Genomic DNA, 27147 nt, shown 5'->3' with positions numbered 1-27147 from the left:
GCTTAAAATTGAGAGAAGAATTGAAATATCGAATAATGGATAATATTCCATTAAACAAATGCAATTTGGCTGTACCACACCGTTTATGACCAACCCTGCATAATATAATATTGTAGACATTGAAGAACCGTAAAAAAATCCGTAGAACCCTTTTTTCGATACCTTGTATAGAGTTCCCGAAATCTACCTTTTCCCAATAAACACAATATCTTGTTTATACCTAATAAAAATCTCATGCACCCCCTAGAACGTTCAAATCTATTTCAATTAGCTAGTTCTCAATTTTTAGGTAGGTAAACTATATTAGTCAAATTCGCATTAAACTTTTCCATTTAATTTAAATTACGCATCCTCAAATGACATCACTTTTCGTATATCAAATATCTTGCCTTTTAAAATTACCAGATTTCTCTTATCTCACACGTAAAGTTGTTTAACTTTGCATTTATGTAATTACTTTCGTATAATACACACAACGTATTCGATCGTCTTCGTGGCATGTTGGTCGTGATGCTTTTGTAGAAGGTGTTTGGAATTTAACTTTTGTTAATTAATCTTCCAATGAATCTTTTCCATGTAAGTAAATGTTTGATTTTCGAAAACTAAAATCACTTTTTAACTAAGTAATAGTCTCCCATTTGTTTTAAATTTTCCTTCATATTGCTTTATTAACAATTACCACAATTTCCCTTAATTTCGCGAACATTTCTAGCATTATCTTAAATTTCCCAAAATTTACACTAAATTTCTCCGAATTAACGTGAAATGGGTAACGTTACTTCCCTATAGAAACCTCTTATTTCTTTATAATTTCCTTCACCATTGCTAAGAATTTCCTCTAGATTTCCTCAGAACTTTTATTTCCTCACATTGTCTTAATATTTTCCTAAAATGTCTTCATTCCTTTGAAATTTCCAACTATTTTCACAAAATTTCCCCAGAATTTTCTCTAATTTCGCTCAGTTTCTACATGTTTTCTATATGAGGGACAGAGGGACAGGAATTGCTCTCGTGTTCAACCCTTCGTCATGTACCTACTCAATTATTATCCTATCTATTCTTTTTCAGAAGGAAGGAAATGAAGGAATAAAGATGGCGGTCCTCTCGATGTTATAGGCGGATTAAAATCCACATCACGATATCTCATCCATTCTACAGTTATTATGGATGGAACATTTTCCGAATATGTGCACCATTACCTTGAGGAATGGCACAAGTATATCATGGACATGCATTCTTGAATAACTGGTAGGTGTTTACCTATTTTTATAACATTATCAAAGAATAAAAAGTGCTATCACTACCGTTTTGTTCGTACGTCAGTCAGTTCATTCATCCGATGATTGATTGATGTGGATTGCAATTGCTTAAACTCTCAACCTCGCTCTCAACTTAAAAAAATGATGTGTGGAGTGTCGCAGGGTTTAGTTTTCTGCCCTGTATTTGATTTTCATCAAAGATTTATGTACCTAATTTATGCTGAATATTGCGGAACAGGTAATTTTTCACCTGGAACAAATGATGATTTTCCAAAAAAAACATTTATAAAACACTACGGTCGCCTTGAACTACTTTAAACTGCTTTTCATTGCAATTTTTCCTATAGCTGTTGACGTACCGAAGCGATCTTCAATTCTTCGCATATATTGATGATCCTTTTAAATGTTGGCCTATACAATCCAAACAGTACGATTTTCAATTTTCTAGACGATTTAGAGCCTACTGATTTTGACCAGTAGAATCCAAATCGCTCAGAAAATTGAAAATATGACTAGTAAATTAGAAGTTATTGAGCTTTCTGTCCTTTTTCTTTGCAATACGGTTTTTTACCTACAACTTAAAGCCTATAACTATTAACGTGACGAAGCGATCTTCGCCTATAATAGCGATTCTTTCATTTTTTGGTGAAGATCGCTTTGGCACGTGAAAAGTTATGGGTAAAAACCTTACTGCAATGAAAAAAACACAAAAAGCGCTATAATTGTTACTAGACGAGTACGATTTTCAATTTTTCTCTTTCAAATCGCCCAGAAAATTGAAAATTGGGCTAGGTATAAATCTGTCTTTTTTATACTATTAACGTGCCGTGGTGATCTTCACCTGTATTGGTGATTCTTTTAGATTTTTTCTGGTAGATTTGTAATCTTTTAGACTGGGAGAGCTAGGTTATAAGTCTGTTATACTTAATAGGTTTGAACGCAACATCAAACTATCTTTAAAAGTCCCTATACATGATCTTTCGCTTTTCAGCTGATACGTGTGGTAGGTACCTACTCTAACTTTGTTTTGACTATGGTTTTGTCAGTTTACTTTTTGCTATTGAAAGGGTTGGTTTTTACAACGTTAACTATCTGTAATATTTGAATGCACGTTTCATTTTCAGTTAAGTTTTGTTGTAGTAAAAGCTCTTCTGCTTCGTTTCCAATAAGGTAGATAAGTATGTCGATTTTTCTGTCGGATTTTTCAAATGTCAGTAAACGGATGAAAAGTTTGTTGAAAAATGCTGCATATTTGGTTAATATTTGGAAAGTGTGTGCTTTTTCATAAAGTTTTCTTCATTTGAGAAATTGTTCAATGAGCAACTAGTTTGATTGATAATGCGCACATTTGCCAAAATGTCCTGCTTATGCAAGTTGTAGACAAAACTTTACCAATTCAGAGTACAAATTGTTGACTTCCGTCCTACATCTGTACATTGCGATACCGCAGCTTTGTTTAAATATTTATGCACCCACATCTGTATATTTTCGTTCTTTTCTATACGGAATATTTAATAAGCACCCATCCTCCCAATACTCGTATATCAATTTTATTGTTAGGTACGTTTTATAATTTATCTTTTCTCATTTAGATTTTAGATGAACCACACACACTTGAAAGACATGACAACTCATTTTCATTGTCCCTCAAATTTTAAATTTCTACCCAAATGTGTCCAAATCGAAATGTTACCCTTCTATGGTCAGTACCTACTTACAATAAGTAGGTAGGTACTTATTTACACAGAAATATGTACCTACCTACTTGCATTACTGGGTCTGAATATGAATTTTACAATTGCCGTCCTTACCTTCAGCATTATTCCAACCTAAAGAACGTCTATCTATCGCTGTTTACACACCAATATATTTACAAGTGTTAAATTCTCGTTTAGGGTAAGCTGATTGAACATTTCGTATAGGGATTTTTTTCTTCCTTGGGTTTTTTTCTTTGCCTACGTTTGTTTCTACATTGGACGCTATTAAAATTTTATGATACCCACCCATTATATGAAATTAGACAGGGTCCTTGATAAGTATGGAAACGGTTGATTATCGGTGAAAATATGCAAGGTATCGAAAAAAAGTTTTTACAATAGGGTTCTTCCATGCCTAGGCAATTATAATCTTAATTGTACAGGATTGGTGCGTAAGATGTGGCACACCCAAATTGCATTTTTTGAATTTGTGGTTCGAAGTCGATAACCCGAAAACGATTGAATTTAGGTACATTATGATTCTTACAAATTTTGCTTAAAATTGAGAGAAGAATTGAAATATCGAATAATGGGTATTCCATAAAAAAATGCAATTTAGGTGCCACACGGTTATGACCAACCTTTCATAATATAATATTGTAGACATTGAAGAACCGTAAAAAAAGCGTAGAAACCTTTTTCGATACCTTGTATATAGAGTTCCTGAAATCGACCCGTTCCCAATAATCACAATCTTGTCTAATAATCTCATGCACCCCTTAGAACGTTCAAATCTATTTCAATTAGCTTGTTCTCAATTGTTCGGTATACTATATTAGACAAATTCGCATTAAACTTTTCCATTTAATTTAAATTACGCATCCTCAAATCACTTTTCCCATATTATCAAATATCTTGCCTTTTAAAATCACCCGATTTTTATTTTAATTGCTTAAAATCTCAACTTAAAAAAATGATGTGTGGAGTGTCGCAGGGTTTAGTTGTCGGCTCTGTATTTGATTTTCATCAAAGATTTGAGTTTTGCCATTTTGCAATATACTTGTTTACGTTGACGACACAACTGCAATACAAAATTTACATGACGATACTGCTGTAGTGAGAAAGATTAAAGAACGACTTATTGACAATAGACTAAAATTAAATGTGAATGAAAAATAAGCTAGTGAAATGCACTTTTACCTTAAAGAGAGTGGACAATACAAACAATCCAAATTGTGTCAAGTTTTTGGGAGTATATTTTGATCCTAAGCTAAGTTAATAGTTATTTACATAAAAGTCAGCAAAATGATACATTACTGGCGAGGAGTGCGAGACTCCTTCGGAAAGATACGTGGGGTATTACCGACACTTCATGCTCTTTCTGGTGTAGACGAACAAGTTTAAACAAAAAAAGCTGCAATTTACTAATACTGAGCAGTATTTGAAAGGTATTGGTACAATATTGCACTGATATTTCCAGACCAGGACAAAGTCTTGGCACTTCGTCTTGCAGCTGTTAAAAAGAGGATCGTGACCCTTGATACGTTCCTGCAATTGAAGTATCTGCATAGTAAAAAATGTTCTCCTTGGTTACTTATCTCTAAGTACCAGGAAACTTACTCCATTACCATTATTAAAAAATCACAAAGTCAAACGTTTAACAAAATTGAACTTTTGTTGCCAGAGCCGGTGTTTACACTTGGGCTTTCATGCTTTTTCCATAGTTATACGAGTGAGAAGGGTCCTTCAATTCAGATAACAAAATGTTCCAGCTAGGGATCACACCAATTAACATTCTTGAAACTTGTGATGATATAGTACGCCTACGGGGGTACTACACATATTATTTACGAGACTAGGACCGTATATAATCAAGATCGAACGTCACTTAAGGTAAGTTCGTTTGATCTTATATTACACTTGTGTGTAAAGAAATGCTTAACTAAAATTTATTAGAAGATTTTAACATTTGATTTTTCTATAATATCGACATCTCTAAATCAGCGCATTACACAGCGTATAATTGGGTCAGTTGAATATTGTTGTTGGTAATAAGAAGTTTTTTTATATCAAGATACGTTAACATTTTCGTGATACTGTAAGTGCTGTAATTTTTGTAGGACCTACTTCAAATTAATATTTTTATTTTCTTGTTCGAATTCGTTTAGAGAGTCCACAAGCCACTATTTAAATGCACATAAAAGTATATCCACTGGATGCAGTGGCGGATTTAGGATTTTGTCTAGGGAGGGCCGTATATAATTTTTAAAGTTAGTATATTTAAAAAAATCATTTATTATACGTAAAAAATTCCAGTTTTCTTTTTGTATAATGCAAATCGATTTTTTCGACTTTCCACGAAATTTGCCCAATAGGTATTTTTGCACGTTACAAATCAATACTATAAAATTCTTCCGTTACTAACAAACAACGTACAGGCGTTATAGGGGAACGGGTATTATAAGTTTTACAGTCGAAACTGCAAAAGATAGAGACTTATGAAGTTGCACGTAAAACGGGAACCCGGTACCTCAAAGTTGGGAGTGCTGGGTTCCTTTTTCGTGCACAGTGATAAAGCACCAATTCCTTTTCCCCGGTCTCCGCAGAACTTGAGTTGAGTTGCTGAAAAGTAAATAATAGGAACGCAACTTCATTGTTGGTTTATTTTTCGAACGATAAGCTTTTACATTATTTCAATCTATCTATACTGTTAAAAAAATGATTTTCCTAAAAAAAAGAGAAACACAGGTGGTGTTTTAATTTATATTTGTGGTAGTGGGTGATTGCTTTGTGTTATATATGTAAAGTGCAAGTCTAACTAGTTACAATCTCATTCATATTTCATTTTAAGTGTCCTACATGATTATCATATCGTAATTAGGTATTTTATGTACAACGCACAGTATTTGAAAGCAGACAATGGCATGATGCGTCGCCAATCGACGTCACAGGGGCATCATATCATTGTCTTATTTATAAAAATGTTTGGCAGTTTCAGTTTATGTAAATATACATGCTTCCTCAGCTAGAGTCTAACATTTAACAAGAAATAAAATCTGGACAAAATACATGAACTTTTAAATATTCTACGTCATAAAATAAAGAAGCCTCTCAACATTCTTCTATACCCTTACGCATTCTAAGTCGCTCCAAAGTAGGAATAATCACATATCTTTTAATTACCATTAGTTGTTGATTTATTGCAATCAATTATTTACTTTTGATAAACCAATTATTTAGTATACAGAATCAATAGTCATTTTCCTAGATTTCTATTCGTTTACACTACTATTTTATTATAGTTTTGTTTAGACTTTCTTGTTTGTTTTCACTTTTTGTTTATCGTTTATGTAATCCAATCCGATGCTGGGAAAATCGATAGGGTAACCAATTAAGATCACACTATGTCCGTCTTTCAGACCAGTAACGCAATGTTACCTTCTGCTATAGCTACCGATAAATGAGATTGCAGTAGCATTTCCGCTAATTATGAAGTAAGTCATTAAATGCAATCAGTCTCTAAATGTCGATGGTCTCTACCCTTTACCAAACACTAGTAAACTGAAGCTATGTACTTTAACTTAAACGAGAACCCATTAACAATTTTCTATGTTGACGGGGAAATTTAGTGTCGCTTTAAAAAACGAATTTTCGTTCGAATTTTAGGATGAGATAAATGGAAGAGTTTCCATAATATCGGTTTTTGTTGACTTTTATCAATTAATCTAATGAAAGAACGCCCGTCGCACCTGGACCGCTCCAGATATTCAAATTTCATATAATAATCCTAGAATTACGCTTCGGCAATCATTTTAAGTAATTTGCATATCATTAAAGTTTACGTCGAAATTAAGCTACATAATGCCTGTTTAAGTTTAACACACAATCGGCGTGTAATTCTACCTTCCAAATTGATTTTCGTTGAAATAAAGGGGCCCGCTTGGACACCGAAACGAAAGCGTTTCATTAAACGTAATTAGTTTCGTTAATTGCGAAAAGTAAACCGCGCTCCCGAATTTTTAATTGGGTATTGATGGCTTTACATTCAAATACTTTTTTTAAATTTCTCTTTTTAAATTACGTCTATAAGTAATATAAAAACTTAATTAAGTTGAATTTTCAAGGGGCTCGTTTCCTAATATGTGCTGAGTATAATTTTTTAATTATAAATTTTCAAATTAAATCTCGATTTGTTTTCCGCCTTTTGCTTCTCGTTCGATAAGTAAAAGCAAGTGGAGATAAAGTGGTTTATTAACGAAATTTAATCTTCTCGATTTTTCTTTGCTCTGCTATATACACCCGTCTCGTCTTTATTGATGCCTTTTACCAAAATTGATGTATTTCATTTTTTCCGCTACGATTGTGCTTATGGAAGGTTCCCTTTTCACGTTGTGACCATTATCACTACTTTTCTTCTAACCTTTCATGTATGCCAATATGTCTGAAATTTGTGATATTGAATCGAAGTGCCGTAATTTAATGACTTCTTCCATTTCGAACGCGTTCTTTGTCGTCATGATAGATACTTTCGTTGTCTGTCTGCCCGTCTCCTCAATCTAAACGGCCTATAGTTTCGAAACGGAATACGTACATTTCAAATAAAGATGTAGATTGGCTACGGATCGTAATACAGGGTGCCTATTTATGTATGGAATATATAGTATATTTCATGGTAAATTTTTCTATATGAAAGTTGTTTACATTTTATTTCCCATAATAAGGCAGCATTCCATTGTTTTTATTTAAAAAAACTAATGAATCACGAAAAACAATTGAATTTTTTTAAATAGCAAGGCACACTTTTATTAGGGTCATTTGGTAGAGATTTTTGTTCTCGTTTCAATAACGTAACACGTTAGCACCCGTGTAGAAGAAATTAATTTTTATCTCCAGCTTTTTGTGATAGGTTGTGCTACTGCCTTGCAGTTAATTGTGAACATTTTGAACTTTCATTGCGATGAAACCCATTTTACTGCTAATTTCGTTTTATCTTCAAAGTTTAAAGAGTTTATTCAGTTCAAATTTCTTTGAAAAATTGTCTTGGATAAGGGTAATAACATTTTATATCATTGAAAAGAGAAAAAAAATCTCTATCAAACGAGCGTTATGAAAAGGTGCACTGCCATTAAAAAAAATTCATTTGTTTTTCGTTACTCATTTGTTTCTGAATTAAAAAAAAAAACTGAATGCTTTCGATATTTACCGAGATATATAACGGGCGATCAAAAATGAGTTGCTGTCGAGTCGCCTTTGGAAGTTCAAGTTAAGTAGGATTTTCCATGTAAACAAAAATTTTAAAGGCGGCTCGACAGCAACTCATTTTTGATCGCATAGTACTATATTCCATACATAATGGGCACCCTGTATAGTTCTTTGATAACTTCTAAGGCAGATTTGACGTCCAGTTTGAAATTCTGCGCAAATTAAGTTCCACATTATTTGCCAGTTTCCGCACATTTGTGGCTCCTTTGAATTTTAGCGTTAAAGAGTTTTCTTTAAAATGTAATACAAACGAAAAATTAGATGATTTTTTGAAATTCAAAGCTGTAGTAAGGGATTTTGAGAGTGGGTTCAAGGGTAGTTATCTTTGCCCAAAGAAAAAATACAAAATATAAATAAATAATATATTTATACTACATCCCAAATATAAGAATATGGATCATCCACTTCATTACAAAATATAAGTTTTAGCAACAATCGTTTTTCGATATTATTTACACTACTTAAACAAACCGAAATATTTTCAAGAGTATACGAAACTTATTAGGTAACGAGCGACAAACAGTGAGGTTATAGTTTTGGATTTTCTGTCCGTCCGTCCGTTAACTCGTTAACGGTTTCGAATTTTCCAATTCTGTTTTTACGAAGAGGTATACAATGATCAAGGGACTAATTGATTGAATTTTGGTCAATATTCGTCAACCGGAAGTGACTTTGTCGCTCGTTGTCTATATTGGTGAGGTTTCTTGTTTGTTGGCAATAGAATGAGTTCCACAAAATTTTGATATTGGAATTACTGACTAAGAATGGAAAACGGCCATTCAAAAAGAACTAACTTTCTATGAAAAATTATACATGGATACGTCGAATTTGTTTTTGAAGTTATATTTATTAGTAACTTTGTCGGAAATGCATTTGGAACGGCTGCCTTTTATACCGCATTTTTGGGCAATCTCGAAAAGAGGGTAGACCAAAACGTCCACACCGGACGAACATTTAATTAAATGCCCTTCCATCTTATTTCGTAACATAGAGGTGGATTGCGAATGCAAATTAGGCTATTCAAATATTGTTGATACGGTCGCCTTAAAGTGGCGCAGTAAAGAAAAAAAAACCCTCGTAAGTAGCTAAATTGGATTGCAAAACGAATGAAGCGAATGCTTTTTAACGAAAATATATGCACTACCGCGCCGCTTTCATAAAATGGAAAACCCGAACCAGCATATTTCAGGGGCTGTTTCGGGCGTATTTAAGCACGATACGGTCGAGGTTCGTTAAAGGGTGATACATCGGGCCATTGTTCACGTTTTTTTTTTTGATAACTCCAGTCTCGACTAAAATAAAAAAAAGGGCAGAACTAGCAAGAACTTTCCCACGAAACATTTTTATGGCCGGACGTATTTCATACTGTCCACATTCTCGGACCGGAATTTTTCCATGGAACTTAGTGTATTTAATTATAAACGCGTTGAATTAAACATTAAGGTAAATGAATATAGAAATCTCGCCTTTCTTTCGAGTGGCTTAAACTTTGCGGCGGCGTTCGAGTTGGTTAAGAAATTATAGCGGAAAATCTTCGGATTAAATTTCACGCCGGTTACTTTGGAACGGCGGGGGATAGACTTAATCAGAAACAAAGCTCGAAATTAGTTCGAAAAAATTATCCCGAAGCTCTGGAAACTCGGTAGATTACTATCTCTCGTAGTAAATAGGACTAGAGTTACGACTGCATGGAGGTTGAAACCGTATAAATCAAGATGAAGGGTTCTATCTTTAACTTTTCACTCAGAAACCGTTATCAAATATTTATGGTGACAGTAACTTAGTTGGTTTAGGACAGAAACGGCAACTTTTAGGGTACATGTATAAAAAATTTAAAACTCCACCCCCTCCATCAATATAAAGATCGTCCACTGCAATTCTTGTCGAACAAACGTGACGTATTTAATAAATGGAGAAACAATAAAAACGTCACCCCCCGAAACTTTATAATTAATTCCCTGCGAGCTTTTCTATTTTTTCTCGCGGCGCAAATTTCGCCTTGCAGTCAAAAGAAGAGGGATATATTTAAAATTTAAATTTTCCTTTAAAGTTTCCGTGAGAGAAAAGTACAAAGGTGATGAATTTGCAATTTTACGTACAACTCAAAGGAGCAGTAGTTATGAAATTGCAACGGCTGAATAGTGCATTTAAAATTGCATTAAACGGAATTTCAAAAGCGCATGTTTTAGACGGTGAATAAAAATTTTTGGCAAGCGTTAACCAATCTGAAATGTATTACCGTAATGGAGTGCAGAACAGTAAATGCAATTGCGAAAATACGCTTTCGGCTTTGGAGTACGTTGTGCGATATTACAAAGTTTTGATTATAAATGCAGTACGTGCTACGCTGTATCTGTTGGTAAAGCAGTTATCAACTGTTTTACCCGAAGTGTACTTAATGCTTTGCTCTGTTTGTTAATATTAAGTTTTGGTTTCAAAGCTTGCGGTTTTAAATGCTGAATTTCTTGTGAGCCTTTTTTTCCACAAACTATTTGTAACTTTTGCTAACGACCAACGTAAACTCAACTCTTGCTTGAAACTTGTTTGCCTTATTTCTGCAAAAAGCCGAACGCCCTCATATATTGAAGAGTTTTAGTTACCACCCGCATCATTTTAAATTTGTTTCTTTTTACCTTTCGACGGTGCACCTGAAGAAGTGCATTAGCACTTAGGTAATAGACAATTTTATGGGCGTCTTTATAAACTGCATCATAATATTTAATCAGGAGATTGGATCAATGTACAAAAACGTTTATGATGAAGATTAGAAATTAGGTATCTCTGACAATACGTTTTTTAAGATGAGATTGATGGCTAAAGTGAACAATTTTAGTATCAACAGAACGGCCTCTTTAGTTAAAAAAATGCCATTTAATTGCATGTCTTAGTTCAGTTCTGCTGCTGCCGAGCTTTAGAAATGATTAGGTTTAAACTAAGAAATCTACCTAGGAGAAAAACTGAGTCCTAATAAGTTAAAGCAAAACCAAAAATGTCTAAATCCAAGTGAAAAGGTTGGAAATACCTACATTTTTGTTTTCAAAAGATGGTAACCCCAATAGCAGGAGTTAGTCAACTTTCGAAAAGTTTCTTCGCAATTTTTTCGAAACCAGGGGTCTCCATAGGTCAATATAGGACATAGTATAGTTACTGCATTGTAGTTAATAACCTTGCAAAACTTAAAAGAAAATCCAAAATGCCAAGAGATAAACTAGTATGTTGAGGATTTCTTTTGACAGTGCAACTTGTTTTCACTATTGCAACTGATACGCAATTGAAATTGAACCCGTTTGCGATTTTTAATTAGTCCATTGCTTGTATTTCAGAATAAACTGTCATGATGGTAGCCAATGTCAGTATGGTATCCCCGAAGTAGACCCATCAATCGTTGGGCATTAAGACATTGAATAGTTAAGATTCAGGGAACGACTTTAAAATTATTTTTAGCTTTGACTTCGACGCTAGAACAAACGATCTGCCCGATACGATTTGAACTAGACGATAGCCAAAAACATATAATCAATGCGAAATAAATGCTAGGAAACTTTCATAAATTGACTGTTCTGATTTAATAAAGGGAAATTGGACCCAATACTCTTCGGTTTTCCCGTTTAAAAACTTTTAAATCATAAGCTGTATAAAAAGTAACAGATTATCTAGCTTTATCAGAGCACACCACTTATCAAAGTTTAAAATTCGTGATCAAAATATAAAACGCGCACCCTTACGACGCCAGTGTATCAAATTTATTTATGAGCATTGCGGATAAAATATATCCGTAAGGCTTCGGAGTACTCCAAACATTTTTTTATTCACTCTCCCTACATCTTTTAAACTTCCAGCATCGGATTAGTTTAATTTATAGCGAAAATTATAAAACGGAACGTTTGTTAATCTTATCACATCTCGGCTATAACGAGTAAAAGTTTTGAGGTTGAACGTATAAATATTCAAATGGGGCCTACCACCTGCGCAAACTTATCGAAGTTCCCTGAATTAATAATTCGAACTGGGACACAGTTAAGAAAACAAATCAAAGGGGGAACGAAAAACGTGTTAAATCATCACGCCGGTCCTTTGCACTTTTAAGCAATACTGCGCCAATAGTTCTAACACATAATTCACATTTAATTCAAATTGTTTATTTGGCACGTTTCAGGAGCGATTGTCTTAGAAAAGTTCAACATTAGCGTTTTAGATTTGGAATTAAAAGTTAAAGTCAGTTTTCGTTACACTTTCGGATTTTTGCACACACAACAAAGCGTCACCAACCCGCATATCACAGAAAGGCACCAATAGATAAGAAGTGAGCAAGGGGACGGAGGAGCCCGAAGAAAGCTGATCTCATACGGTCGTTTCTCGGTCAACATGTATGTATTCTACGGGGGGTGCTTTGTGTCAAGAGTTAATACTGGAATCTAATAGACGAGGTCCCGTCAAAAGCTTCTTCTTCGCTAGTTTTCTTCTTCTCCTCACTCTTATTCGATGCGCCGTTAGGCATAGTAATAGCAGAAGCGAGACAGCAACGGCGCCCGCGGCTGCAATTGTGGCCCCTGGTAGCGAAGTTAGGAGTCGCGATGCCGATCCGCACTGAGATTCCGATTCATCCCAACCCGAAGGGCAGTGATCTTTACCGTCGCACCATAACGACGGATTGATGCACGCGTCCAATTCGGGGCAACGATGGAGGCACTGCAACTCCGTGTCATTATCACTGGTGTTGACAGGAACTTGCAGCTGCTGCAGTAGCGACGCCTTAGACCTAGAAATTTCGAGCCAACTGAACGCGCCCACGCCCGGTTCGCCCCCAACCCATTCGACAAGAAAGTTAGGCGTCCGCGACTGTAGCATTCCATCACCCCACCACTCTTCACTAAACACGTGAACTGCCAAAGGTCGAGCGCCAGGTTCTGCAGGACACAACGCGCGCACTAGACGTGGAGGTTTTCCAGAATAAATTAGCACTCGATTCACGGTAGGGCAGCGCGTGGGTTCCTCCAGTCGCGGTTTAAGCGGCAAAAAGGCACCCCACGACAACAAAAACAAACTTCTATTACTTCTGGCTTCCACTAACCACGGCAGGCCAGAGCACAACAACTCTGGCCGTTCAACAGGAGGACTGGCGAAATAAACGTCGCCTCCGAACCCTCGTATTCTCTGCTTTCTTGGACATTCGGCCATACTCACCAGTTCAAAAGTTGCGTGAAAATATAAATCGGTAAAGTCCTCGGTTATATTCATATCTTTGGCAGTGAAATGTAGTTCTAAACTTCTAGATGAAGATAGGAACACGATCGGTTTATTATTTAAAGTAGTATTATCACATAAACATGCCCTTGGCATTCTAACATCTTTCCACGGCAGCTCCCACACGCTCAGCTCCACTGTGCGCCCCCCGCTTTGGTAATCGCAAATTGCACGCCCACTGTGTGGATCAGTGGATGTCGAACACAAAGTGTTCATTCCAAATGATGCGTTATTTAACACTAACCGTACGCGCTCGCCCGGGTTGGCTTCCAAGCGATACACACAATGAAGATCATTGCTGCCTCCACGGCCGTACAAAAACACGTTTCTAGGCGACATAAGTTCTCCCACGTGACCCTTCCGAAAAACACGATGACAAGGACCTGGGGCATCTTTAGCCGGCCAGGCCTCTCCCCCGATACGCGTATCCACAAACTCGTACTTGAGTTTGAAACCGGCTGGATGCAACGCGGTGCCATCCTCGGTGTGATGCTGCAGAACTAGGCTTCTCCCAGTAGACAGGTAACTTTCCGACATCGCGCACGGTCTTGTAAACCTGGTGGCGTTACTTAGAGCGCTGTGATCACATAGTCTTGGTGGTTCATCGCATTTGTCCTCTAGTAAAACATTTCCATCCCATATTCTCAACTTTGTGGCACACCCTCCGCTGGTCGAGCTATTGCCGAGAAGTACATGCGCACTTTCGCCAACCAGAAGCGCACGCTGACTGTACGAAGTAAAACTCAACCAAATAAGGTCACCAGGATAGCCTTTAAATTTATACGTGCACGTTGTGTTCGGAGGTAAAGAATGGCGAGGACTGATCAATCGGCCTTTACGTCCTCGTCCGGTCCATATATCGTCACCGTCCGGATCTGTAGCGTTTACATCAAACTCGCAACCTAAAAGCTCATGCGAGTAGTCTAACGAGTCGGAGTCGGCGAAAATGACATCGACGTCGAGCTCAAATCCCCTCAGCGGCGATTGGGAGGGAGGGGAGTGAAGCGGAATGCTAAAGGGGGACGAATGGAAAGCTACGAGCATTTCGGGCCCTCGCGATACGACTCGCGGCAACCAGTCTCCGCCGCAATACTTCGCGAGCACCGGATCATTCGTTGAACCTCCGTCGTAGAAGATTAGATGGTCGCGCTCGCCCGTACAGTCCCTCCAAGCTCTTAACGCCCGAACTGTCTTGTTAAGACCGAGGACGCTTATCGACCTTTTCATGTGCATCTTATGCGCCGCCTCCTGTCGTACGGCAATCATCGCGTGCTTACACGTCGGCACGACCTTCTGACGCAGACTCCAATAGCACGAAACGTTGCGCGGGTACATGCCGGGATAGTTGGGGGACTGTAGGCGGCACGGCTTCCGGTAGCACTCCTCGAATTGCCGCGTGCAGTAAGTACCTGGCGCCACCTGACCGCGTTCCAGCGGCGACGCGGGCGAACCAAAGCGAACTATCGCTTCTTGGCGCGAAACGAACCGAAATCGCAAGCTGAACTGAAAGGGCTGCTGCGGCGAGGCGAATAGCTTGACGGAAGCAGTCACCGTTGAGGTTTCGCTGTAGTAGGCGGCCGGCCCGGATGAAGAACCGCACCAGGAACCGCCGGTAAATGGACGTCCCAATTCGCTTAGCTGCATGTAACCATCCGGACAGCCGTCCAGTGCTTGCGATTCGTAGCGGCCGACTTTGAATTCGTCGAAGATTAACTGAAACAATGATTATTGAGTTAATGATGGCACACAGCTTGTGCTTTGTACAGGACATCCAATATCGTAACATGCTATATGTTTTTCACATTTGGTTGGGTTTTTACTTCTATTTCGAGATAACTTTAGAATGGAATGTGAGATAAGGTGTAGAATTATTGAAGGGGCGAAGTGGAAGATCTAACCGAATAAGTGATGCGCGAAGAGGAAATCTACTACATTTGCTCAACTTCTGATTCTAGGATTTTCTGGTAAAAGGGTGATTGCCATTTGCCGATACATGAGTAGAGTTTCGAGAAAACGGACTCAACCATGACTTGTTAAAGGTGATGGAGGAAGCTTTACCGACACAAGTGCATACTTAGGGTAGTGGGAAGCCACCCCTACCCACTTAGTTGGGTCGGACTCTGAGGAGTCTGAAAAGTAGGAAAAGTATTTGTATTTGTGATGTTTCGTTGAATCAGTACTTAATTGAACGGACCGTTTTAGCGATCTATATAAGTGTTAGTGCAATTCGCGTTATGATTATATCTACATACATAGGTACAATGAGTACCTATAGTCCATTGCATTGTTGAATATTCGCATTTATCATTTGCATGTGATGATCTGACCGCAAAAACAATTCCTTATAATATTTGGCTCTCGCACTTATATCCTTTGTAAGTTAAAAAAACTGTGTTCCAGTGATTTAATTGAATAGATTTATGGATCTAGATAAAATACTAAGAATCGTCGGGGTGTGGGTAAATCTTTATTCACCCTTCATATAGCTGAAGAATAAAGGCGTGAACTCAAATTACCCATTACAAATGAATTTCAGACTCAATTACGAACGTTTAAGCTGCAAGTTTCATTTCTGTATTGTTATAACGACATTCAAAGCGCTACATTAACATTTACGGATGTAAGAAGAATTAATTACGTCTTTAGAGCGATTCATTTTGTTCTTATTATTGAATAATGTAATCGAAAGCAGGTGTCCAGGTTTTAAATGAATTGTCCAATGGTCGTTTCGTATTAGGAATGATTTAAGATTCATACACAATAAACTAATACTAAGGATCGTACAAGAAGAGGTAGAATAATCGTTTCACATGATTTAGATGCAGAATTTATATCTATAACTTTTATTTGAAGTATTTTTGCGTAAAATAATTAGGAAACGTTTGCACAAAGAAAAAGTAATTTCCCACGTTAAAACGCCTATGTTTCACTTTTCGATTTACACCATGTACTTCAAAATGTTCGTTTCAAGTATAAAGTGAATGTAGCGAATATTCCGTAAATGTTGATTGACATCGAGGCACCATGAAAGATAAAGAACGAAGGCGGGCGGAATTACGTAATCTTCCCTAGAAAATATGATCTGTTTGTTCCAGAGCATTCCGAAGCGCCCTTGAGCACACGAGAACATTCTAAAAAGATTGTTGTTTGTCATATGAGCAAATTGAATCGTAATTTCGAGTTCAGTTCCAATATCGAGGCGCTTGAGTTATGTTACAAAGAGTGAGTGTTAAATAATAATTAGGTACTGTTATAAATTAACCCATTTTAAGACCGTTTTCAATTTACGTTACAATTTGATTGCAAACAGATGGACAACTAAAATAATGAAGGCTTTTCGTATGCTTTCCCCAAAATGGTAGCAGTTTTTTTAGTTTTAATATGCATTTTTTTGAGACCTTACTAACCGTATAGAATAATATACATATATAATAATTTATCTACCAATCAAATATTTTCATAGATGGTACTTAAAAAATAGGAAATGCGTTCTAGGTACGGGTACAGTAAAATAAAATTCGTATTGAAGAACCCACCCGCTCCCACCTGCCAATAACAAAACATTAATTCGCAATTTTATTAATGAACAATTTTGATTGGCGATGACAAAAAAAAAAGGAAACAGTATTAGATTATTAACTTCTGCTGTTAAATAAAGTAAAGTTATAGTAGTCAAATACGATACGACGCATATATGAAAGTATAAGTTCTATTTGATTAAGAAGTAAATGTCTCTCCCATCGCACATTACAATTCTCCAGGGAACGTAAGGAACTCAACTCCAATATCAAATCTAATAATAGTAGGTAGTGTGGGTACATTTTTAGCGATCTTTTTGGAGATTTCCATATATAGAAGTTCGCCCCGCTTTTGTGGGATTTTCTTTTAAAATTGATTTAAATTGCGTATTACCGAGGCTAACTATCCAGTTCACGTATATGCAATCTTTCAAGATGCATTCCACGTAGGTAACTAAAATAAAAGCTATGAATCATATCTAAATATGCGCCCTTAGAAAACCAACTTTCAGGGCAGCTGGTGTGCTCCGGAATACTTTATAAAGAGAGCCCAACTTTAGCAATCAATCAAAAACTTAATCGCCTTTGGATAAGGAAACAGTAGTAGGAAAATTAATCGACCGGGAAAGATGTAGATACACAGGCTAGTCAACTTTAAAGGGTAATAATTTGTATCCCGGTGTGTCCTTGAGCCATTATCCTTGATTAATATGACGGCACTGTGGCTGCCGCTCTACGTTGACATCAATCTTGCGCTTTTTACTTAACAGGTACCGGCATTAGGTGTAGTCCCACTTTAAATTTAATTCTTTCCACAGGATGAATTTACGAAATCCACAAAAATTGTTTTTATACAGTTCGTAATTCAAATTTGTACATGGTTCAGTGCGCTCCTCCTCAACTTCGATTGGGGGAACAGAACTTTTGTTTTTAATTAAAAAAAGTATTCCCTTCGTTTTTTAAATTTAATTTATTGAGAATCCAACGCCCTGATGACATTTTAGGAAAATTATGCTTAGCTTTGATTAGGTATAATAAAACAGTACAGTCGTCACCGAAAATCAACGTTAATCGTGACAAATAGTTGCCATTGTTGAGCGTGTCAGAAAGGTCGGGACTGCGTGTAGTTCTATTTCATCCGAAAACACTAGAGATCCCCCTTGCAGAGGGATAAAGTGAAGTAGATAAGAGACCTTATTTAGTTTTTGACAGAAACGTTGTCTCTCGATACCAACAACGAAGTTTTATTAGGAGCTGAGGAAAGTTAGTAAATTTGGGAATGGAATGGATTCCCTTTTATTATCCTTGGGAGACAGTTAAAGCTGAGTAGATGAAGGAATCATTTCCATCGTTGTTGGAAGATTCAGGGCAATTTCTGATGTATCGATCTAAGAGTGTCAAATGGGCTCGGTCCATAGTAAGATTTTGCATTGATTCGGAGCTGGGTTACCAAAGCAAATAGTGTTAAGTAAAAAAAAGTACATTTGTTCTCTGAGAGATTTTTCTCGGGTAGCTAATGCCCGGAACTTTTAGAACAGATTCGGCCGGGAACTACCAAGAAGAAATCACGTAGTTTCGTCACGCAATAATTTCGTTTGAGCTTTTGCCAGAGTGAAAGTTGCTGTTTTTCGAACTCCAAAAAACCAAGTTGTGATTGCCGGTAATGGGCTCATCCCGCCTTCATTTTTTTATTTCTGATCTACAAAGTACATTAAAAATAAAAAGACCCGTGTGTCCTCAATTTTTATTTGCGAGTAAAATAAACCCAAAATAAATTATTGAAAAGCTGTGTTTTTAGTTCGAATTTGAAACGCTTCAGACTAAATACGTCACAAACCTACAACCAATCACGTAGAAGTGAGCTGGCAACCTTACCCGAGGGTCTGACGTTTGTCACATTTGACGTTTTGAGAGGGATGTTTAACTGCATCTAGCACGAAAGCACAGCCGTCTATAATTACAAGCCATGCTGAGAAGTTTGGCAACGTTGTTCGAAAGTCAATCGGTGGGCCGATTTATTTTAATGGCGTCTTGTTGCTCTTGAAAAATGACATTTTCCTCTCTTCTGTGTTTCGCCTTGGCGGTTTTAATATAGAAGAAAGATACTTAGGCAGCTTACAATTGTGCATATACATAATTAATTAATTAATAGTAGAGGTTAATTATTAATAACAACTTGTATCTGTCAAATAAACAAACTAAAAAAACAATTGGACAATGCTGATTAAGTAGTAGATTGCTAGATTTGTACACAGATTAATCGTTTAATGTAAAAAATAAAACAAATATTAGCTCGCTTATTAAATAACTTTTACTAAGGTGTTTTGGGGTTTGTCGACTACTTTTGAGCTGTACTGCCGCCCCTTAAAAGGATACGAGAAGACCGTAAACACCCTGTATTTCAGTATATCGACGATAAAAATTGATCAAAATAGAACAACTAATGAACCCCTAATCGTTCACAACAATTAATGGCAGCACTAGTTGATTACCTATCAAAAATTAATTCCACCTATTACTAATGCAAAAAATACTTTAACTTTATGCGGGAAATTCAAACGATCATCACTTTCAAACAATCATTCGGTACAAGAAACAGGAGTTTTATAAAACGTCGTGTAAACAATTTTCCTGCCATAAACACAAGGACTCACCCGTTCAATTATTTAATTTTCCGCATCAACGTCTTTGAAGGAGAACCGCCTACAGCCTATTCTTTGTATCAAAATCGTGACCTACAGTATGAGGTACTGTTATCTCATTTAATTAAAATTAAAAGTTGGTTATCTTTAAGAAAATCATGGTGTTATAGTGACACCCTGTATTTGGTCGAATACGCATAATTTCCACTTAGAAATTGTGAAGGCGGGAAACGTTCGTACTTTCCTTTTAAGCTTGAGCTAGCGTTGCGGAAGGTCGTTAATATTTGTGCGTGTTAGTTTATGCAAGTAAGTTTTTAAATTATTTATAATATTTGTTATTTACAAGCTAACTGCTGTATATTGTTAATCAGCAAGTAAGTTCTTGTAAAATTGCTACGGCATGTGCTTATCAATGGGTTTACACTAGCGTCTTTTACGCTTGTCTCGTATCTATTTTTTCCCATTGACAAAGCCCTGTCTATATTTGCCAATCATACCACCTACTAACTTACCTTAATAATTAGGAGAAAAGCTCACCGCGCAAGAAAACTTTCGCTACCGGCAGACACACGTGTCCATTTCTCCAAGCAACCTCGCTCAATCCAGCTACGAACCGCGACCAAATTCATAAAACGAACCGCCACCAAGTTCATAAGCTAACAAGAAGCCGCCGAAAGGTTCTTACGTAAGAAAACTAACCGAAAACATCCTACTTTTATTTTTTCCTCCCAATAACCACCCCCTTCTTTTGGGTATTTTCAAATTTATCCGTATATGCAATAAATGCAACTTCATTGTTATTTTCCTTTGAATTTTATGCAAGAGAAAAGCGAATTTTAGCCGCGGCCCTTCAGGCCAAGGAATTAATGACAACCAACATCAATGCATGATCTCATTAAATTTTATTTCAAAATTTCCATTTTTCCACATTCCACGGCATTTTTAATTTCACGCTTCCACGTGAAGCCGGTTACAATGGTAAATTTTATTTGGTCCAAGTTAAAAATTATCCTGTTTTCTTAAAGAGATCAACTAGGATATCTATTTCTCGGCAAATTTGAAGCTGTTTTTATTGCATGTATTTTTACCATTTATGAGCGCCCTTTAGAATTGGATTTGGTAGAACAATCCAGTTTCTCATTAGAGTTAGTTTGTTCAAAGTTCAAGCAAGAAATTGTGCTGCATATTGTTGTTAGGTTTAGCATCAAGTTAGGGGCAATTCACGGCCACTAAAATTGATCTAGCTAGTCGTGGGTTAATTACAACAATTTTCAAACTCATTTTTGAAGGGTCAAAATTGTATTTCAAGAAAGGGAAGGTCAACTCCATTAATGTGCAAATTCTTTCTAGCATTGTACCGTACATTCCTTTTCGCGTAATACTGAAAGAAGATGGGTTCGTGTAAATATATAATGCGTTATTTTATGACAGTATCTGCGTCTAAATACCCCCTAAAGATTCTCATTCAATTTGGAGCGGAGTAAAAATAAATAAACCCTAAATCCAAAACAGAAAAGATGTTTTAAAATTTATGATACTACTTAACATTTACAAACTTCCTCACTTTGTTGAACTTAAAAACAAAAGGAAAGAAAGGGAGGCGTTTTATCAGAATTCTTAATCCGATCTTTAAAGCTGACTGAAAGGCAAAGTAATGGCCTACGTCTAAATCTGCAAACAGCGATTAACTGTTTTCCAGATTGCGCCGTTGTAATTGTCAACTTGGAATGGTCGGATATTTTTTAACGGCGCGAAAGATAAAAATTGTCACTTTAATCATCGTTTCTAATTTTCAAGTTTATCCGTACCGAGCGGCTAATTTCATGTACATTTTGCAGAAGGGCGAAAAATTACACGTAAGTACCTACAGCCCTTTCAATATTTTAAATTTACTTGTAAGGGTCGCACGTTACACACTTCAGGGCCCGTTACTATGGGCTTTTCTAATTATAATTAATAAATAATAAATGCAGTGGGGTTTTTCGATGTAAATTTTTTCATTTCAAATGAAAAGGGTTGAACAAATATGTCTCACTGCTCCGAGCCATTTGCCTTTGACGTTTCTTTCTTAAATATTTATTTACGATTTGGCGTATCTTTTAATGTAAGGGCTGATATCATTAGGCCTTCAGTTTAAATTTGCCCTCGAGAATCTACAAACTGGAAATAAACCCAATTTTATAATTTTACGAAAACACAAACGTTATAATAGGAAAAAGGCGTCCGAGCGGATTAGATGGGTTAAGCTGGCTCCCTAAATCGCGGCCTCATTTAGTCGTTCGTTTTGCCACGATATGTGCACGAATGTTGTGCTTTTCGTGTTGGAGAAAATTAACAATTTTTCCACTTTTATTGCTATACGTGCATCTAATGACATAATTATGTGCGCCCGTGCACAAACTTTGCACTCAAAATTCAGCATTTCCCTTCATATTAAGACTGATTTGAATTTTTTCATTTTATTTTCGGATTTCGATTATCAGGCTGGAGTTATTGAAACGTAGGTAGTGTACTCCTAATCCCAAAACATACCATTGTTCCAGAATCTGTGAAGAAAATGAAATCAGAAAATTACGGTTACATTCAGCAACTCAAAGTCAAGTTTATTTATTATTACAGCACATGAGCACTCATCGAGTGATATTCAGCTTCAGATATCATTTGAGTAGGCTTTTCAAAGAGCTTTTGCACAAAATGATAGGTGAAGAGTATGCTTTAATATAATTCGATATTGTGCTCCTATATGGATACATTGTATTTGTTTTTTTTTCTTGTGCCACGAATTCATACTGAAAACGATCTACGATCGAAAAGAATTATTACATTTCTTAATTTAGAACTGATGAGAATCACTAGGTAACTTTGATTGGAGTTATGCAAGCGACGTGATGGGGTGTTCTGCGCGGATTTACCCATTCGGCTTGTCGAGGTAATTTCTTAACGGCGAATTTATAATAAAATTATAAAGTTTTTAGTAGATAATGGCATATTTGACAGAAGAACTTTAAGTTGTAATTTGTTGTAAGAACTTCATTAAAGTTTGAGTGTGTCGGAAGCATTCCTCGCCTAAGTTTGTTTTAAGAACAAAAAATACGAACCACAAAACATTTCCCACAGGTGCCCTTAAGGAATAGGATATTAAATTTTTTAGCAGCACGTTCGACATTTCTTTTCCGATTAAACACAACTCGACAAGTTCCAACTTTACCCAATCATAAATGTTTGGTAGCTTCCGTGTAATTAACGACGGTTTTGAGCTTGTATCGGCAGTTTCTGTATTTTATTTGCGCGTTAAATACATTTATTTTACTTATGCAAACAGAACATACCCCAGAACGTTTAATGCTGAACCGAATTCAAACAGTTTGTGTAAATAAAACACGAGTAGCGTGGTAAACAACGTTTATGAAATAATTTGGCCGATGTAATTTAAATAAGATGTATCGAGTCATTTTTAACATACTATACGACTTTCATCATTTCATCTGAATTTCTTTTTCCTGAGGAGCTATCGTAACAATAGAAACAAATTTTTCTAAACATTGAGCAAAGAATATTTTACTCTTTGCATTGAGGTAGATGAAACCGTGGTTGCATGTAAAAGGAGTTGACCATCCCTTTTTTGAAATAAAAATAGAGACTTGAATTTGGTTTGTTCTAAAAAAATTATCTTGCCTACGGTTAGTCCGACGTACGCTACTTATTGGAAAGTTCTCCTGAAATTTGTTTTAAATTTTAATTTTTTACTTTTTGGCTCAATAATGAAACATATCCAGTTTTCACTCCTGTGCACAAGTTTTTCATTTACAACTTTCCATGGATCTTCTTCAAATTTCTAGAGAGGGTTTGTGCGTGACCATGAATTTGTTTGTGAATTACCTACTCTTAACCAAAATAAAATAACAAGCGACGGCAAATAATTCATACAAAAACATAGTTTAGACATTTTTGGGTAGGTATTTGAGGCACGCTGAAAACTTGTCTACCACTTCTCCAATAATACCCAAACACAGAAATGCAGACCTGGCTGGGGAGTGGCGGGGCTAACACTTTGCCAGGGGCATTTAAAGTTTGAAAAAAATAATGTTATTGATTTGTGAATTAATTTCAGGCATATGCAGACATACGCTAAAGCGCTGCAACAACTATCAAGTATTTCAGGAGAATTGTCTTTATTTCGGCATAAGAAACGATGAAAATTTCAACATGATACAATTTCAACTAATTCAGACGATACTAATAATGTGTAGATCATCCACTACTTCTTACGCATTCAGATACTCGACTGGACATACAATCTTTTTTCAAACTTTGAAGGCGCCTGGTAAGGTGTTAGCCCCGCTTCTCCTCAGTCAGGTCTGCATTTCTGTGTTTGGGTATTATTGGAGAAGTGCTGGACAAGTTTTCAGCGTGCCTCAAATACTTACCCAAAAATGTCTACCAGCTCTCCTACTATAGCTTATAGAGATTAATATGAAACTCCTTCACTTGGGATTTTTCTTTATTGGTAAATTAAATTAATACTTAACATGAAAGACTAAATCTCCTAGACCTATAGACTATACCTTTCCAAAGCTGTCTGTTTGAGTTTAAGTTGCGATGACATTCATTTTTTAAAATTTTTAAATAATCGCCTCACATGATAAAGTGTCCTCCTAACGATGAGGTTTCCGAATTTGGGAATGGGTCTTCCTCGCTGATATTCTTTGGGTAATGATAAAATTTGCTTGCTACAAATTACAATGTAAATGTTACACACAAAAAAAAACTTAAAATTTAAAAGGAACTTAAAAATTGTTCAAAGTTATAAAATGACTTATTTAAAAGAAGCGTTTTGACTCTTCGTTGTAAAATTTTATTACCATCACTTCAGAGCTATTCTTGGTTTTGTCTATCCTGAAGAAAGATATGATGTTTTTCTTACCTCTGGTGCAGTAATCATGAATTGCCAGGTGTACTTTAAAATGTTAATTTTTGTCAATATTCTCGCGCTTGTGAAGGCATTCGGGAGTCACTGTGATAGTTTAAGTCTAGGTCCATGATTGCACACACGACCCGGCGTTGAATTTTAAACATTCGTTTCCAGTAGAGATTATTTCCCCAAGCACTTATGGCGTAAAACAGCAGATTGTGATACAGAGCAAAGTACGCGTTTCGAAGGGTATCTAACAACAAATATATTAGTGCTCAGTTTAGAGATGAAGTAGTCAATATGACTGTTAAAATTTAATTTGGGATTCTAGACGTACGCCAAGAAATCTAACATATTCCAAATTGTCATGATCCAGGCGCCTCGGAGACAAAATCATCTTCTCAGTTTTGGAGACGTTGGTGTTGCACCCCGCTGAACAGTTAAAACAACACTCAGAGTTTGAAATTGGGGTGTGTACATCTTGATGTTTGACCAACAAAGTGGTGTCGTCGGGATATATTAGGCAGAAGCATTCAGGAATACTATAGGACAGGAAAAGTAATGGACCCACTATACTTCCTTGAGGAACACTGTTGTTAAGAGGTAACATTGTCTTTTTACGCAATCCTGCCATCTTTAGTTAGCCATGAAAATCTAGATGCCTACTATAAAAACATTTTAATGTATAAAGTGCTCTTTTCAAAAACTCGAAAATATATAGGGTGGCCCAAATGAAAAAATATAGTTTAGGGTCGTATAAGAAAAATCAAACACTCTATAAAAACTGTATCGCAATGGATTCTACACAAAAAGTGCCCTAAGAAAGATTTTGCCAAAATCAATTGTCTTTAATAATAAAGAAAGTTATGGGGCATTAAGGAAATCGACTAATATTTACTTTTTTAACTAGTTTTCTATCTTTTGCCGGTGAGGTCATTTTCAGGGAAGTAATGAGAACAGGCAAATCGTATTATAGTTTCTTTAATGGCGATCGATTTCGGGCTTGACATTTATTGCCCATCATCAGGCCGTGCGTCAAAAAGGGGGTGACAAACGAACATGAGTTAATACAATGTTTATGAGGTACATATACTGTAACGCACCGGTTACTATTAGGACCCGTGTGGCGAGTTGTATATAGTATTTTTTAAGTTAAATAGGTATAAGTAAAATAGTTAGATTAAATTTGTGGACACCCTGCTTTGTAAAATACGCCTCCGCATGTAAGGGCCCATGGACTTTCTGCCACATGTGCAACCGATTGGGTTTCCGGGCCATTGTGAATTATTACGGTCAACGGTGATACCATGTGTGGCGGCAAGATCCAAGATGCGGTAATTGTCCCTTTGTGGACGATTAGGAAACTTAGGGAGTTCGCTAGTAGCCGTCTTCGGCAGCGTACGTCAAAAACCGCGGCAGAAGACAGCGGTTTCTAGTTAATTGACGAGAGTGCGTAATTTTGGCGACGTTTCGTTTTTTGCCTGCCGCGAATTAAAGTGCGCGTGTTGAGGTATTGAAACGAGTGGTTTTGCGGCACTGCGGGTGAAGGTATCTGAGGATACCATAGAACCATCATCGTCAGCTGAACTGCGAAGAAACTACGATACACGGCGCCAGCATCAGAAAGGTAGGCCTACCTATTTTGTAAATCTGTCAACGGGTCGTGAGTGATTGCGTTCTGACATTGCGGCGGTAGACAGTCCTTGCGTCTGTTAGTTAGTAAGAGTGTACACAATTAAAGTGTACTTATTGTAGCGTTAGGTATATTCTTATTAATATAATTGTTAGTCGAATTAGAGTTGTTTTTAATCATTATTTAGTAGCCCACTGGTCCTGAGAAAGAGGGATATCCGCTCATGCAGAGCTAGTACTCCGGTGCATTACGGTAGGTACTTTACCACCCAAATAATTAGAGTCGGTTAAAAAAGCGACACACCAATTAAGGGTGTTGCAATACAGAGTTGTAGTTTTAAGAGCTTATTCAAGATATGCTTTTGTTTTTTTTTTTAATCCACAGTTTACTAGATATGAGCGAAAAACATATTTAGTGATTTTTCATTTAGCTGTTGTAGAATTTTTAGTATTAGAAATACGCAAACAACAAAAATTGTAGATTTTTTTTCGCTTAGGATACATTTATTAATATTCATTCTTCTTTTATATTTTTCGAGCTATAACGCAAACTTACATTTTTTTAAATGGTAATCATAGTTGGCTGTGACATTTTTAAAAAGTGCATTTTTTTCTGTTTACAATGATATAAGGTTCATTGTACTTACTTTGACAAATAAACATGATACAGAACTGTTTGTATTATTAAGAGTAGTAATCCTACATATCTTGAAATTCATTTGGTAGAAAATGAAGATAGGTAACATTGGCCTGTCCAATTTTCGTCGTAAATGAAAGGTACCTATCTCACTAGATATTGTTTTCCATGGCCAACTCTGTTTACTTACCTCTCAATAATACGAAGATTACTGCAGGGCGTTTATTTATTAAAGTACATTTATTTATTTATTTATTTATTCATATTCATGTTAGGGTGCAAAACACTTACATTTGTCAAAAAAGGTTTACATGTAAAAGTGTATATAACATAACAAGTCAAAA

General features: G+C 36.4%; 1 protein-coding gene across 1 annotated transcript in view; it reads right to left on the bottom strand.

The window, feature by feature from the left end:
• Nucleotides 1-8255: 8255 nt before the first annotated feature.
• Nucleotides 8256-27147, bottom strand: part of LOC116179022 — a 34853-nt gene continuing 15961 nt past the window's right edge. Inside the window, exon 3 of the mRNA XM_031498717.1 lies at nucleotides 8256-15175. Coding sequence (XP_031354577.1) covers nucleotides 12614-15175 — 2562 coding nt within the window. The 3' untranslated portion in view covers nucleotides 8256-12613. The remainder of the gene's footprint in view (nucleotides 15176-27147) is intronic.

Source organism: Photinus pyralis, unplaced genomic scaffold, assembly GCF_008802855.1.
Source record: "Photinus pyralis isolate 1611_PpyrPB1 unplaced genomic scaffold, Ppyr1.3 Ppyr1.4_LG8, whole genome shotgun sequence".
In the NCBI taxonomy this organism is placed as follows: domain Eukaryota; kingdom Metazoa; phylum Arthropoda; class Insecta; order Coleoptera; family Lampyridae; genus Photinus; species Photinus pyralis.
The sequence above is the reverse complement of the archived record's forward strand: the minus strand, read 5'-3'. Positions and strand labels throughout refer to the sequence as shown.